At 44.1% G+C, this 16,665-nt stretch overlaps 1 protein-coding gene across 1 annotated transcript in view; it reads left to right on the top strand.

Annotated features, from left to right (window-relative positions):
* Nucleotides 1-16,665, top strand: part of TMEM132B (transmembrane protein 132B) — a 229,659-nt gene that overhangs the window by 174,888 nt on the left and 38,106 nt on the right. The window contains exon 5 of the mRNA XM_053993808.1: nucleotides 10,994-11,137. Coding sequence (XP_053849783.1) covers nucleotides 10,994-11,137 — 144 coding nt within the window. The remainder of the gene's footprint in view (nucleotides 1-10,993; nucleotides 11,138-16,665) is intronic.

Raw genomic sequence — 16,665 nt, 5'->3', positions numbered from 1 at the left:
CTGGCAGTGATTTTTTTTGGCTTTTGGGAAATTCTTGCATCGTAACAAAGGAACAAAGATATACAGAAACATGATTTTTGTTTCAAGGTCCAGTTGATCCATTGCCAGCTCATTCCTGTTGCCTGGAAAAGTTGGAAATGCAGTAGTTTAAATGAGATACTTGAAGCACCGTGTTGAATTTGATTTAGGCAAGAGCCTCCCTTTTTGGAGGAACCCTTTGAAAACAATCTGCAGGAATTACTGCCCCACATCTGTGCCCAGCACGTTTCAGCACCGAGGGGTGAAATATCACCAGGAGGGGAGGACGTGCCTAAATATTCCAAGGTGGAGAAAAAAAGGAAAGAAACTAAAGTGCTGAGAAGTGGAAGGTGAGGAGAGCTTGCTCTTTTCTGCGTGGCAATCGTGCAGGGATGCTTCCAAGTGAAAGCACTTTGCAGCTGGAATTTTGTGTCAGCTTTATGGAGGCCTTTAAGTGCAGCACCTTTTCCACCTTTGTCAATTCTTCGCTAAAATGATGTGTCAAAATGCCAGAGAACCACACGTTTTCTCCAGCTGTGTTTTTTCTGCAAAAAGCTGCTTCTCCTGTGCTCATCTGTCCATTTAGCAGGAGCCACGTGCAGTGAGGGCACCCCATCAGCTGCAGGACAGAAAGGACGTGGCCTCACACCTGGCCTTCCTCCCACCTTGCAGCAGCCAACAGTTTGAAACTGGTAGTGCAAAAGAAGAAATAAATGTATTATCATTTGAAAACCTGCCGATTTTTAGAGGGAAAGTAGAGAATGAATGGTTAGCACAGACAATTTGAAGGGAGATAAATTTCCTTAATGGAGGCGAATAGCAAATATTCCTTTTATTTGAACAGGCCAGCAGGGCTGACCTGATTGCTTTCTGCAGCTCAGGGTGTGTATTTTTGTGTCTCAAATTAGGGAAATGGCAGAAAATGGGAGAGGCTTTCCTTCACTTAGATAGTTCTTGGAGATGAGTCCTTCAACACAAACTGGGTAATTCTCTTTTACCTCTCTTGCTGTACCCAGTTTATCTTCCTGGAAAATCAGTACTTTTCCCTTTCCTCATAATGAAACAGGTTCTGAAGAAACAGATGGGGAGGTTTGAATTTAAATCATGTCTTAATGACTTCTAAAGGCTAATTATGAAGACAATACTTTGGAAGCAAAGATAGAAGTCTTTTTTTCACTTGCCTTCTGTCCTTCAGTGTCTGTTGTTGGAAAACCAAGTCAGCCACTCTTTCACATAGTTTACAAACAGCTTAAAATGGAAAAAATTAAAGCTACTGTGGAACCCCAGCCTGGTCTGAGTTTGGTGCTGAGGTGTAAGACCAAGGCACCAGTTTAAATCTTTTATCAAGGAAATGTGCTGTGATTTTGGTATTTACTTGCCTTTAGAGAATAATAAGTGGAAGACCTTTGTCTGTTTACAGAATACTTCTATTGAATACTGTCACTTTCTATTCCTGAGAAACACTGATGTCATCCCCCTTGCCCCATTTCAAGCCACCTGTGTGATGACACTGGAAGCCCCCTGGAAGTGGAACATTTTGCAATAGTTTCATATTAAGAGATATTCTGTGATTTTCCCCTTGAACCCCTGCAGCTGCCAGTGGCATTATAAACTCCTGTGCCATTATAAACATTAGATATGCCATTATCATTTCCCACTTAGGAAGGATGGCAAGTAATTCTGTATTTCTTCCTTTCCTTTCATCTGCTGCTGCATTTGGAGCTCTCTGTATTACCTTGCAGCCACTGATATTTGTTTTGCTGCACAGCTGAATTTCAGGGAACCTGCCAATAGAATCCCCATGTCCTTGTTATGCAAAAAGGCCACTTAGTATGAAAGGTGTGGAAATTGGTGTTTAAATGGGTCAGAACCAACAGCAAGTTTGAGTGCACCCACAGAACAGGCGTGGACCTGGGACTGGGGAATGTGGAATTGTTTTCCTCATCTGTCCCTGGCCTGGTGGGATTTCCTCTGCCTCAGTTATTTTAGATGTATAATGAAAATAACTAAAATAACCGCCCTGTTGTCTTTGCAGAGCTGAGAACTGGCTTGGAAGCATTGTAGAAAGACTAGATACTAGAAGCAGTGGTTTAAATAAATCATTGTATATCTAATTCATAGAACAGATGAAATAGAGATGGGAAAAGGTGAAAAATTCACTAGTTTGATGCTGAATTCACAGCAGTTTTACATTTCTGTGGATACTTGCTCTTTTTTATAGTTAATACCTCCAGTCAGTCTCCTTTTTTTTTTTTTTTTTTATTACTACCTTCTCCCAGATTCTTAACACATTCTTTCATTTGAGGGACTGTGTTTCCCAAAAGCTGATGGACTCTGGAAAAATATTGATGTTCTGACAGCAGCAGCTCAGCTTTTGAAACACAGATGATATTGTCCAAGTCTGCAGGAAATAAATACGCTGCACAAGAGTTCACTGAGAAATTCAATCATGAAAACAAAAAAGGGATTTGGTTCTGAACTTGAATAAAAAAGAGGTTGTTCTTTGTAAAAGTTGAGCAGGAAAAGAAATAATCAGACACAGGGGCATGTCAGAACAAGGTGGAACGTCACACAAGGTGAGCAGACTGACAAATTAAAGTAAAGAACAAAACTCAAGCCAAGAAGAGGCAGAGAAAGGAAGTAAAAATCCTCCAATAGTTCTTAGATCAGTCAGAAAATCCTCAAAAACTCACCTCAAATACATAAATGTTCTGATTTGAAAAAAAAAAAACAAACATTTTAGGGGTTTTTGGGAAAAACCCAATTGTAGGTTTTTTTTCCAAAAGAAAATATTCTCAGAGTTGTCTTCTTTACGCTTGATTTTCGTCAAGAAGCTAATTAGTTTTCTCCAAACCAAAAGCATTCCCAGGCAGTGCCAACCACAGCCAGGTGAGATCTCCTTCAGTGTTTGTTTAACAGGAGCTCAGTGTTGAAGAGGTGAAAGGCAGCACTTCACTGGAGTGGGGTGGCAGTGCAGGGATGCTCCCAAAATCAGGGAACCCAGCAGCAGGGAGCTCTGAGCGTGGAAGGATAGAAAGGGCTGATGCTGCAGTGGCTACAGATGTGTTGTTTTTGTTTTCCCTGCATCCCATATCTCGGGCTCTGGGTGTGAGGTGACCCCAGAGTGTAAAAGTCCTTGTTCTCCCAGCCCTGCAGCCACAGGAGGAGTCTGAATGTGCAGGGTCGGCTTCTCAAGGCTGTTTATTTTCCCTGATCTAGAACATTCTCTCTCTGCCCTGCTGAGCTCTGTCCAGCAGCTCGGCCATGGCATTCTGTCTGCCCTCAGGGCAGTGTTCACATTTTATACCCAAAACTCCGTGTGCTGTGTTTGCAATAACGTGCCAATGCCTGTCATTGATGTTGGGCAGTGTGTCTGTACCTGAAACCAACAGAAAAGTGTCACCAGCACAGCGAGACATGGAGGGCAAGGAGAAGGAGAAGAAGGCCAGGACACGCCCAAATCCCTCCATCTTGTACCCTTGAACCCCATTCTAAAAACCCCAAAATTCTACTTTTTCACCCTGTGTTAATTCAACCACCACACCACTCAAACCCTTGTGGCTGTAATTCCTCACACAGAGTTGGCAGCTTTTTCCCACGGGCTAAAATGGAAGCCACAGGTGTTTTTGACTTTGTGCCAAGGTCTCTGAGCCCCCTGCCAGGGTCTGGAGCCAGCCAGGGAAGCCAGAGGGATGTGCTGGGCTCCCACACCCACACAACAGTAGGAAACTTTTTATTAAGTGAAGCAGACAAAAGGTGCATCAAATGTGAGTCTGTGTCACTGCGTGGGTCGTGCAGGGGTGTAAATTTTAACTCCCAGGGGTGAAGGAACCAACAGCTGTGTGTGGGTACTGGCTGTTTCTAGTTTTGAAAGCATGGAGGGGTAGAGATTCTTTCCCCTAATTCTTGACTTCAAGTATAAAGAGACATCTGAGCCCTTTAATAGGCAATGGAGAGAGATAAATCTTCCAGAGTGTCTCTGGTGCTGTCCTGGCCGTGGAGTGGCAGGGAGTGAATCACTCACTGCAGGCACTCTGGGGGACAGGAGAGGCTGAGCACAGCCAGTGTGCACTCCCCAGTGCAGCTGTGAAATTACCTGAACAGGTGAAATCAGGAAGTACAGCACTCTGCTCCTGACAGATAAGACAGTCTTCAAAAATAAAAAAATAGTAATTCTTTGAGTAAGGCACAGGCCTTTCCTGCCAGATCCATGTTCTTCAGAAAATGAAATCCTCCTTTTGCAGGACAGTGAATGAGAGCATCTGACAGAGCTCTGTTTAAACTCCACAATGCACTTCTCAAATCCAGTTAATGTGCATCCTGCTCTGGCCAGCGTTTGGACTGTGCTGAGGGGGAAGACATAAAACCCACTTCTTCTGCCCCCCTGCCTCGTGACTGCTGGGCAGCTGTCTCCTATCAGGAGATCTCAGAGGACTTTGCTCAGTGTTACGGTTGCTTTCCCGTGGATCTTTTCCTGCCCATAAATAGGTTTTCCTGAGCCACAGCCACTGGGAAGGGCTGAAGGGAGCGAGGCCCCGTGTCCAAAGCAGGGGGAGAAGCACGCTCCCTCCGTGCTGATGCTCCTGCAGCATGTTGGGATGTGGTGTCGACATGCTGTAATTAATTTGTGCATCCTTCTATAGCATTAAGCAGCTGTTCTTACAGAAGGACGTGGATTTCTGCCCAGGTAGTGCTGGTGGAAGAAGATGAGCACACAGATTGCGGCGCTGAACTCACGTGATCCACAACCTTATGTTTCAGTGTCTGCAGTTCTGCACTCGTGAAACTGAAGCCTTTTCAAGCCACTGAGTTGCCAGCTCTCCCATTGCACCAGCGGCAGAGAATTCCCTCTAGAAAACCCTCCCTCCAACCCAGTCTGAAAGAAATTGTCAAGAGTAGGAAAAGAGTTAGAGAAGTGTCTGAAGGAAACTTTTCCAAATGGCCCTCCCTGAGGTCGTTAAATATTATTAAGTCTGTGGGACAAACATACAGAGCCAGAAAATTGTATCTTTGACTGCTGATGGCACTCAAGTGGATCTGATAATTATGTTCCATGGCAAGGCATTTCTCCTTAGACTTCTCTGTGGAGAAAACAATGCCTTTGAGGAATGTTCAGATTAATTATTTCATGGCCATTTGAAAACAATCATTAGTCTATCAGTTTGTACACTCACTGCTCTCGAGTAGAGAACTCTGCCCATTTTGTGTCCACTTGCAGGGGGATATTGTTTGATTTCAGGCAGAGGGGAGCCACAATTTTATTAAGTCAGAACATGATTTTGTTTCTCTGGAACAAGCAGGGAGAAAACAATATCTTTAAATGAACTGCGAAACTCTAAATATGCTTTAAAATGGTTCCCAGTCACCCGCTGTTGAGAAGGCCTGGCTTGAGCGTGTCAGGAGAACGTTCAGGTCCTGCACAGATTTCTGAATACAGCATAAATTCCAGTGTGAATGGCTGGCAGAGTTTACCAGACTTTTAGGCTGACTTTAGGCCCTGTGTTTCTTGGCTAGAAGGGCCTGAAACACGAGTCAGGAGCTCTTGCTGCCTGTCCTCTCTGCAGACATTTGAAATCAGGTACACAGTAGTTGCTCCTCCAGCCTCAGGTGTGCACTTGAGAGCGATGGTGTCACAAAGCAGGTTTGGATATGGTGTGCTGAGGAGAAATAGCCTGAGCCCAGGCTCAGGAAAAGGCTTTTGCTCGTGCAGAAGGCACAGTGGAATCTGCCTGACAGGTTGCAATTACTTCTGCCAAGTGCACCAGGCTGTCTTCTGAACCTTTGCTTAATGGGGGCAGATCTGTTCTGAGTTATGAAAAAAAAAAAAACCAAAACCCAAACTGCCTCAGGTCACAGAAATGACAGTCTCTGTGTGTCTAATCAGGTTTCACCTTCAGCAGCAGGTTTTTCTTGTTCATCCTACATCAACCTCAAAATGAGCTGAATTTCCTTTGTAAAAAAACCATGAAATGGAGTAAATCTCAGCTTTAGTTTCCATGAGCTCCAAGACAGAGTTACCCCTCCCGCTGGCTCTGTGTGCCAGGTACACTCTGCTAAGATCAGAGCTTCCTTCAGTGTCTCCATGGCAAAAAGACAAGTTCTGAAATGAGGCTCTGCTTCGGAGTCTCTGGATCGTGCCTTTTTGCGCTAAAGCAAATTGTTTCTGCAGCACTGATACACATCTAGAATAATATTCAATTAGGCTAATGGCTGCTGCTTCCACTGCTCAGTGAGAAGCAGTGATTAGGAACCTCTGAGCAGGGTTCAGGCTGCAGGAATTCCTGCTGCAGAACACCTGCACCCTCCTGTCCTTCCTCGGCCGTCCCCAAACCCCTGTGCAGGTGAACGAGGAGGGAGAGGATGACCTTGAGCTTGGCTTTGTGACTGTCCATCTGGCAGGACTGACCCCTCCAGCAGGGATACTCCAGGCTAGGATGAGGGAACAGCCAGAGCAGGGGAATGAATGCTGGAGAGAGTGGGAATAGCTGAGAACTTGGGAAATGGGTGATTCTACCAGGGGCTGCACTGAAATGAGGTTTGCAGAGTAAGGAATTCCCTTTAGTAGGAGGGAGGAAGGAAAGGAAAGGAGGAAGGAAAAAAGGTCAAAGAATATAATCTCTTTGCAAGATTGTTTACATTTTCTAATCTTTCATAAACACATAATCCCAGTTGTTTGTTCTTGCCTTTGGGTGACTGAATGGTATATCTTACCTGATAGAATGGTGGAAAATGGAGTTTCTTCACACCCAGGCTTCATTAATATGTATTGGAAACCTAAAACGGTATTCAGCCACGAGGGGGGAAACTACAGAATTGCTGTGGATTATAATAATTTCAGCAAAGCATCTAATTTATATATTAAGCTTGCTTAATGGATTTATATTGCCTTGCTCTTTGATCTGAAGCAAAAGGTGGTGAATAATTTATCAAATAAAAAACCCTCCCCTAGCCCAGCCCACACGTCACAATCTGCCCTGTAATTTCCATTTTTTAAGAGGTGCCGTTTCCAGGCAGAAGAACTGGTTCCTAAAAGACTCCTTCTAATATTACAAATGTATTTTCGTGAGCTACACTCTGGGGAAAGAAATAATAATGAAGGAATGCAATTCTACAGACAAATGTTCCAGCTCTCTGCCTTCCTCACTAAAGACAGTCATTTCAGCTAAATGCCAAAAGGCATTTAACTGTAGCATTTGTCAGTGGAATAGGGTTGGCTTTAGGTTTCCCTCCTGATTTACAATTGAGTGTTTATTGGGTTTAGTGTACTGTAGCATGTTTTGTTAACCTCTAGAAAAACGCAGGCAGCTCGTGCATTAATCACAGGGATGATACCTGTCAGGGGAGCCTGGGCTGCAGGGCCTGCCAGGCTCTGGGGAGGGATTCTGGCTGCTCCCACGGGGCAGCAATCAGCAGTGGGGTGACCTGAGTGCAGCTCCTGAGGTGCTTTCTTGTGAGACCTAGAATGGATTTCTCCACGTCTTCATTTTCCAACCGAAAGAGGGTGAAAGTGCTGCATGGTGGCAGCTGCAGGGAGCTGGCTGGGCTGCCCTAGAGTCACCTGCCTAAGGAGCATTTAGGTCACTCTTTCGGTGTTGTCTGAAGCACAGTTATTGGGAACTCTGTGCCTGGAGTTCCTCAGCTGATTTGTGCCTACCCTCAGTCACTCCTCAGCAATCCCAGCTCCAGGTTCCATCCCCAGCTGACAGCAGTGTTTGCAGCCAAAGCTCTCTCATGGCTCCTGACACTTCTCCCATTCACTTTTCCTCCACCTTTGTCCAAACCCAACACTTGTCAAACATTTACTACGGCTGTGTGCAGCGTTTATTCATATTTAAATAAAGCCATTATCCCGGCCTTGAGTTCCAGTAGTTTTCAGCTCTTCCTCTTGAGTATTTCTCTCAGTAGTGCCATCTAATCAGCTTTAGGTTTTAATTAAACAGCTGTCATTTGCTTCCTAGTTCTGTTGCGACCTGATGTTGTATTAAATTTTAATTTAGCCTGGGCTGCATAAGAAGTAGATTCCTTCAGACAACAAAGAAATGCTATTAGCAGGTTACAGTTGTAATTAAGAAGAGCTCTGCTGAAGTGCTAATGCATTCAGGTACAGATAGCTCTAGATAAACACACACAATAATAATTATTATTATTCAGGGATGGAGCCTGGGATATGAATGTGCAGCTTCCACCCAGGCTGCTGAGCTGAAGGAGTTGGTCAAGATCTGACCTCAACAAAAGAAATGGGAAAGGATTCCCAGTTTTTCAGCAGGGGCCTTGCAGAGCCCACAGTTCGAGGATGGTGCTGGTGGTCCCTGGGTGTTGGTGCTGATGTTTCACTGTGCAAATCCAGATGCTGTCAGAAATCACCAGCACAGGGAGCTGAAGTTCAGCAGCTCCTTTCCTGCAGGAAACTCTACCATGGACATGCAAACCAAGCTTTACAGAATTTACATGAAATGTTATGACTTGTTGAAGAAGCACTAAAAAGTCTGTTTCTAAATCTACTGGACAGTCAATTAGTTCATATTTCTTCCTCAGGGGAAATATATTTTTGCAGTCTATAAATAGCCAGCTCTTAAGGCCTTTACACAGCCTATTATATTTGTGTAACACGCACTGCAGGCATCAGGCATCATTGATTTCTCTGGTGGAAGTGCTTACAGTGAAGTGCAGGGCTTGTGGGGCTGCACCAGCTAATTAGCACGGTGGGCTGGGGAGCAGGGGAAGTTCAGGACAGCTCTGGTGCTCGTGCTTGTCTCGTGCTCATCTTTTCTGGAAGGAATGCAAATGCCTTTATAAACTTCACCTTGTCCTTCAGTGCATCGAAGTGTGAGTGCAGCTTTGGCAGCTAAAGAGCACCGAGGCTCCAAAGGGGGCTGGAGGCTTGTGCTTTGCCACAGGATGGTCAGCAGCCAGGTGATGGAACAAACAGCACAAAAAGCAAACGAGAAACGGATCAGGCCTGCTGAGGAGCTGGTTCCAGCCCACCAGCTGCAGAGAGCCCTTTAATCCTGACCCAGTGGTGTTTAATCCTGACTCCTGGTGCTTTGCATCAGGCTGTGATGGACACAGCACTGCCAGCCTGACCTGGAGCAGTTCACAGCCGTGCTAACGGAGAGTTGGGAAGTGGAATTTGTTGTGTGTGCTCATTGTTTGTGACCTTGGCCAAAATAGATTTCCCCCAGATGTGTTGAAGGAGATCATCTGTTGTTGGAGAGTGTTGGAGAATTGCTCTTCACGAGCAGGGCCACCAGGTCTTCATCAAATATCTGCTATTTGAGGGCTTAGGATAGATGGGATGTTTGCAGTGGTGAAATCTAACTACCTCTTCTCTGACTTGTGGATGAATTACCTTCAGTTTCTCTTTGCTGTCTTATAAAATCTTTTTCCACCTGAGGTGCACCTAAGTGGTTTCTTTCACCTGGCAGTGCATTTTCTCCTCAGCCTTGTTGAAATCTCAGTCTTTGTCAAGGATTTTCAGTTGTTTTTTTCACACTTCCACTTCTGTCACATACTTCTCTCTTTGCCGGTGTCCCTCTCTCCTGGCTGACAGCTGGTTATAAATGAGCCTGTTCAGCAGAAACAAAAACTAGAGAGTCACTTACCGTGTAAAACATCTGGTTTGTGCCTCACAGAGAACAGGACAAAGCCTGTACTTATTTCCTGAGGTGTTATTCCAAAAAGCCTCTCTGCTCAGGATGACTCTTAAATCACATTGAGGTCTGGGTGTGGAGCTGAGCACGTCCTTTCAGTGCTGTTCTGATCAGAAATGGACTCCAGTGTGTGCTGGATGCTGTTCTGGCTGCCCATAAACCTCTTGTAGGCTCTCAGAGGTGGCTGGCACTGCTGTGATTAGTGCTGCAGCTCATTTAATTCAGGGCGCTTTTTGCAGAAGGTTCCGAATATTGATTAATAATACATCTTAGTTGCAAGTATTTATTGGTCTTCTCCAGCTGTCCTTAGCTTGTGGTCAATGCCCATTATTCTCTATCAATCTAGCCAGCAGCCAGAGCAAATGATAGTGAATATATCTCCCTATGCAAGCTGCCATCAAATTTTTCACTAAAATCCATTCCTTCTTCCACCAATTCTAATAATGGAATTTAAAGTTAGATTAGTTTGAAGCAACTTTTTTATTTTTTCCCCCCCCAACTGGCAAGCAATTAGTTTTATGGAAGTTGAAAAATGAAAAGGGGATTGATTCAGAGCAGTATTTCCTATCTCAGGCTTTTTGAAGGGGCCGGAATGAATCCCTGTGAAATCCCAGATCACTCCTTGCCCCACTTGTGTGCCAACTTTTGGGCTGGCAGTCAGCACTGCTTCTGCAGAGCTGTTCCCCTCCAGCCTGGACCTGCTTATGCCAGGCAGGGGCCTCTGTAGCAACTCATTTGGAGTAATTAATCAAACTGAGACAGAGAGGGAGGCTGGGTAATGGAGTCATTAGAGTGCCAGCACTGTGAATTCATCAGGATTGCAGATAAACGTGGTTAAGCGTCTCTAGGTGGGATTTTGATGGGGGAAGACTAAAAAAAAAAAATTGTGTATGGATGCATAGTTTTCCTCCTAATGTATTTATGGAAATAAATGGTCAACTCACAGCAGAGTTAGCTGGAACAGGAAGGAAGAAATGCTGTTGTGGTGGTGGAGAATCACCTCCCAAACCACTGGCAAAGGGGTGGGAGGAGCTGCTGATGCCCTGGAGATCCTACTGAGCAGTGCTCTGCTCACAGATGCCATTGCCCTCAGCCACACCTGTAAACGGGCTCAAAAGCAGTAAACCCATGTTTGCCACAACCAGGGCTTGGTGGTCCTGATGCAGCTTTTGGCTCAGAAAGTTGCTAAAACATTGCAGGGAGCTGGAAGGGAGTGTGCAAGGGAGGGCCCCATCCCCGTGCCTGGCACCGTCGTGACCCCTGTGACATTCCCGTGGCGTTGTGCTCCTCTAACACTCGTCCTGTGTTTGTGTGTGTGCACCCAGGACACGGAGATCCTCAACACAGCCATCCTCACGGGCAGAATGGTGGCTGTGCCAGTCAAGGTGGTTGCTGTGCAGGAGGACGGGTCCGTGGTCGACGTCTCGGACGCCGCCGAGTGCAGATCCGCCGACGAAGACGTCGTAAAGGTGAGGCACCCACACGAGCTTGTATCTTTTTATTCCTCCTCCAGCGCCTCCACGCTGGGATTTTCCATCAGCCAGCCGTTCCCCAGTGCTGCTCTGGTGGTGAGGGGGGAGCTCCCAGAGGTGCTGCGGGGTCCCAGTGCTGCTCAGAGCTGCCCAGTGGCTGCTGTATCCCATGGAGGGAGATCAGCTCCTCCCAGAGGGGTCTCTGCTCCCCCGGGGCTGTTCCCTGTCCACATTTCACAGCAATCATGCAGAATATTGGCACAGGGGGCAGGAAGTTTCCTTCATGCTCTGGCTGCATCGCCAGTCAAGAGTTTCTTATAATGAACTTGTAATATTTCTTATAATGAACTTCTATTCTTGTAATCCTGAACTGTGCCACATCTGGAGGAGAGTGACAGGAATAGAAAATAGCAACCATGTTGCAAAATGTCTTAAAATGAGAGTTGTGAGCTTTTAAACAATGTTGTGCTCTGTTTAATGTTTTTTTTTTAAATATTATGTTCAAGTGGTTCAGTCTCCCTGACATTGTGATGAAAATTGTGTTGTTGTGACTTTATCACGGCTCTGCCTGCCTGACTTCTGACACCATTGCATGGCTTTCAGCTTTTAGCTCATTATTATTATTATTATTACTTTTAGACATAAAAGAGGTGCTTTTGAATATCTTAAATAGATTAATTTGTTTTATTATGTGGTTTGGGGGTGTTCTTGTTTCAAATTAACTTTAAAATGGACTACGTAGATCTGTATGGGGTGGAGTTTTTTGGTATTATTTATGGGTTCCATATTTTCCCTTAGGTATCAGATAGGGAAAAAAAAAAGATCCCATTTTCTTTTTCTGGAAACCAAATTTCTTTGAAGGTCCTTACCAGAGGAGCATGGATGAATATCTTTGTTTATGACTAAATTTATTGCCAAAGGAAAAGACTTCCTTGATAAATGTTTGCTATTCTTTATATTTTTCTCTGCGTAGCATGCAGCTATTGTCTGATTAGTGACTATTATTTATCAGTTGATAAACATGAGCAATGAATTGTGTATTATAAACTCAAGCATCGAGTTGTATATCATCAATATATTGCTGGGACTGTCTTGTTTTTGCACTCCAGAAAACCAGATCCCAAAGATGCTGTGTGGGGACTTTTATTTTTATTAATTGCATTTCTAGGACTTGCTGTGCTTTGAGAATACTGGACTGAACCAGGCAGGATTTACAATGTTTTTTGGGTTTGTTTTTTATTTTTTTTGGTAGTGACTTGATATAAATCAGGTCTTAATTTGTCTGTTTTAGGAAATTATTTGAGTCTCAAATCACTGACAGTAGGCAATGCTCCTGGGACCCTCTCCCAGACCTGGCACCTGTCTCTCAAATATTTGGACATAGTGAACAAACCCAAGAGGTCTGAATGTGGTCTTTGTTGAGTTGATATTGCCTCATGCTGGTGGTAGACACGGGGAGTAATGTTATTTTTGTGAAAATTGCAGCATACTTGCATGATTTCACTCACAAATTACTGAGAACAAATGCTGTTCAGGCATATTTTTTTAACTGCAAATATATGTATTGGTTGCAAGATTGAATCCATAACAATTAATTAGCTGAGTTAAAATTTAGTACGATGTTTATGTGCCTCTATTTTTTCAGAAAAATGCATATTCCGTTCACAAGCCCCTTTGGTAAAGTCAATATTGACTTTGCTTCTGAATTTCTGTTGCCTTTTCCATATAGGTTGTAGTGCTAAACCCTCTAATGAGAGTTGCCAGGCATTTTGGATCTAATTGCCTTATCTTAAGCTTCTTTTCACTGTTAATTCTGCCTTTATTGTTTCTTTGATGCTGGAGACATATTCCTATTCTTTTGGGCAGAATAGAGTGTTGCATTCTTAACCTTTTATTTCTGTTTAATAGCTAATGATTTAATAGCCAATTAATGAGACAATTCTTTGATCGCTGCTCTAACATCATTATTTTCAGTTAAGACATTTAATTGAAGCTAGATTAAATAAAAACAGGCTTCCTACCCAGGCTCTTATGTATTTATACAAAATGTGTTTCTCTGGGCAGTGACCTGATGCTGCAGAGATAAGCAAAGAGATAAGAGATGAACAAGAGATTTATTTGTGTGCCAGAGCTGGGAATCTTCCCTGTTCTCAGCCATTTAAGCAGTTTAACAGCTTCCCAACCAGAGAATATTTCAGCCCCTTTTTCCAAAGCCTACCTAATTAGTGGTAAATATAATAAAACACACCCGGGTTTTTTTGACCTTGCATTTTTAGCATATGATCCTCAAAGGAATCTGACAGCTGAACTTGCTTTAGTTCATCCCAATCCCTGTTTCCTAGATTTGGACATAAGTCTTAATACTGACCAACCCTTCTGGCTGCCCTCTAAAATTGTTGGATGGAAACATTCCTGTAAGTCAGTGAAAGTCTTCTGCTTATTCCATTATTTAAAAGGAACGTTTAATACTGTTGGCATTTGAGGGAAAAGATTGGCTTTATGATTAAGGCACTGAAATGCTTCTCAGCATTAATTTCCATATCTCTTGCTGATTTCCTGTGTGACTGTGGGTAAATCACTCATTCCCCTTGGAATATCACTTCTTTATCTGCTAACAAGGAGAGAAATTCATCCTTCTCCCCTCCTCCACCTGCATTACATGGTTTCTGAAGCTTCTATTGACTCTGAATGGCCAAAATCCTCATCTTCATCTCATTCACCTCAGTGGTCTTCTGCCATGGACTCCTCTCTTCCAGACCTCTGTCCCTGTGTCCTGCTTTTCCTGCAAACCCTAAATAAATAATCGGGTTCTGAGGCTGAAAAGAAAGAAATGGTGGAGACTTGGCAGAAGTTGATTACAGAAGGTTTATTGCAGGAGGAAATGGACCCTGAGGGGCTTTGGCATGGCCAGCCTTTAGTTAGAAGCTGCAGGCAAGGTTCATGCCCTCCATTGTAAACGAGCCTTTACAAGCCTGAGCTGCAGCAACTCCACATGAAGGGAAATTCTGAAGACCCTGGAGTCTCATGGTAGTTGTAAACATCGCCATCAGCATCAAATGAAGAAATTCTGATGAGGGCACCTTCTTAGTCCAAATGTTTATCTCAGTAGTGCTCAACTGAAAGTGAGACAGCTGCCCAATTAATTCATCCTTCCATTAGTCATAACTCCATGTCCTTTGCAAGTTACACAGAAAGTGACTGATTGTTCCAATTAATCTCTGCAGTCACTCAATGCCTTACTCCATTAGGACTAATTTAGCCTAATTTTTTTTTTTTTTTTTTTTTTTTTGGTAGGAGAAAAGGCCCTCAGTAGAACAGCAGGCAGTCAGGGGCCTCCCCCTGCCCATTGCTGCCCACACATGAATCAGTAGGAACAGGCTCCCCGTGGCCAGCACAGGCACACTGAGAACAATGATGTTCAATAACACCCCGTGAACTCCATCTGTGCCAGAATGTGCCTTCCCTGTTATCTTGCTAGAGGAAAGCTCTTCAATGAATTATTTTCCACCTTTTCATAATTTCCTGTCTAATTATAATGAAAGTAAAATTCAAACCGTTCCTGCCCTCTACTTTTTGAACACAAACCTTATCTTGAACTCTCCATAATTAACGGTAAAACAATAGAAAACCTAATTTTCCTGGCATCAGCCAGCCAGGCTTTATCTAATATGCAGAAAAAAAACAGTGTAACAAAGGCAGGAGAGGTAATAGCTGAAATAGATTAAATCTGAGGAGAGTTCTTCCCTCTTCCAGACAAAGCAGATGAATGACTGAGGACCTTATCCGACAGCCCTGGGCACAGAGATCTCCAACCCCAGCACAAAAACTGCAACAAGGATCCATGGGCAAAAAACAAACAGGGAAATGCTCAGGAACACTGACCTTCTCCAATGTAGATGACACTGAATTTTTGAGAACAATTCCTTGCTGCAGACTCAGGGCACATTCTTGGGACAATTTACGGAAAGAAGCGCCAGCCTGGAGTTGTTAACTACAGTTATTTATGCAGCAGCTCTGAAAACAAAGCCAGAGCTTGTAATTTGCAACTTCTGCAGCTGCTTTGCCATTAAAGTATGTGATCAAGAATGTGATGGACTTGCACATAAAGCAGAGCTAATCTTGTTCCTCCATCTATCATATTTTTGAGTACCTATCACTGTATTACCTAACAGCTTTATTTTGTGGTCACTCGTGCAGAAATTACCTTCCTCCAGGAGGCCAAACTCTTCCTGGAAGCAGTGAAAATCCTCTCTGCTTGTTTATATGATGGATTTACTTTGGTGCCACTTGGCTTGTTGCACTGTGAATTTTGAACTAGATCTTATTTTCTAAGTGATCTTCAGTTGGAATGAATGGTTGAGGGTTGGCAGCCCTGCAGGCGTGACTGCCCCAGAGCAGGGCCCAGGCTGGGGCTGTGTGCTGAAAAAGCTTTTGAGGTGTGAGTGCTCAGTTTGGTGAGTCCTTCTCCCTGTCCATCGTGTCCTTTCAATCTCACCTCTCAGTGCCAGTGAGTCAGTGCCATCAGCTCCATGAGCTCAGCTGTGAGCAGCCACAGGTCAGTGCCAGCTCCGTGCCCAGCTGTCCCCAGGAGCTGGCAGGGACGGGCTCTGCAGGGCATGGCTCAGCTCCTGAAATAATGACACCCCTGCTGTTTACAGCAGGGAACATTCCTCAGCTGAGCAGGAGGAGCTTTTTGGGACTGAGGAGTCTTTTTGGGACTGAGGAGTTCTGGTTTAGCTGCTGTCTCTGTCTCAGCAGTGCCATGGCGATGACAGGGACACTCCTGTCCCAGGAGGATTTATTGGCCAGAAAGAGTTGTCTTGTTAAACATCTTGCCTTTTGTATCTGTAGACAGATATGCCTAAGTTAGGGCAATAATGAATTATCATCGAGCTGTTTGCAATTTATCAAACTTCTAAATTAGAGCTCCTTACAATTTCTGGTTATTTTGGGCAAAAAGCCCATTCTCTTTGTCCCCATACAGAGTTCATCTTTATGAGTCATTAGGGGTGGGCAGGAGAGCACATCAGATCTCTCTACAATATGTCTGCTGTTGAATTAAGGGTTTTGCTCTTTGTTGAAATATCAGAGGTTCTGACACCCAGGTCACCAGATTCTGCTAATTAGTTTTCTAGCTTGACAAAGTATGATCAGAAGAGAGGACCACAGCCACTTACTGCATATTAAAGATTTAGATTCAAACGCTCTTGTTACAACAGGTGGGAATCTATATTGTTTTAGGATTGTGCCAAGCTGAAACTTTGTGTTTGGAGTTCTATTTGCACACAAACCAGCTCCATGTATAGCAATAACGATGCCAGCGAGGCAGTCGCACAAAATCACATATTGAGGCATTAATATTCTGTATACAGCACACATTGTACACAGTTTATAGCAAAATATATGTGTGTGCCTTCCTGAAGCTATATTTGAACACACGCAGTCTTCAAAGCCAGCTTGAGAAAACAGTGTTTTGTCTGGGAGAAGGATTCGTTCAGAGCAGACCACACCGACATGTGCAATTA

The sequence above is a fragment of the Vidua macroura genome, chromosome 18 (assembly GCF_024509145.1).
Source record: "Vidua macroura isolate BioBank_ID:100142 chromosome 18, ASM2450914v1, whole genome shotgun sequence".
NCBI classification, from domain to species: domain Eukaryota; kingdom Metazoa; phylum Chordata; class Aves; order Passeriformes; family Viduidae; genus Vidua; species Vidua macroura.
Note: the sequence above shows the minus strand (reverse complement) of the source record. Positions and strands in the feature narration are given on the sequence as shown.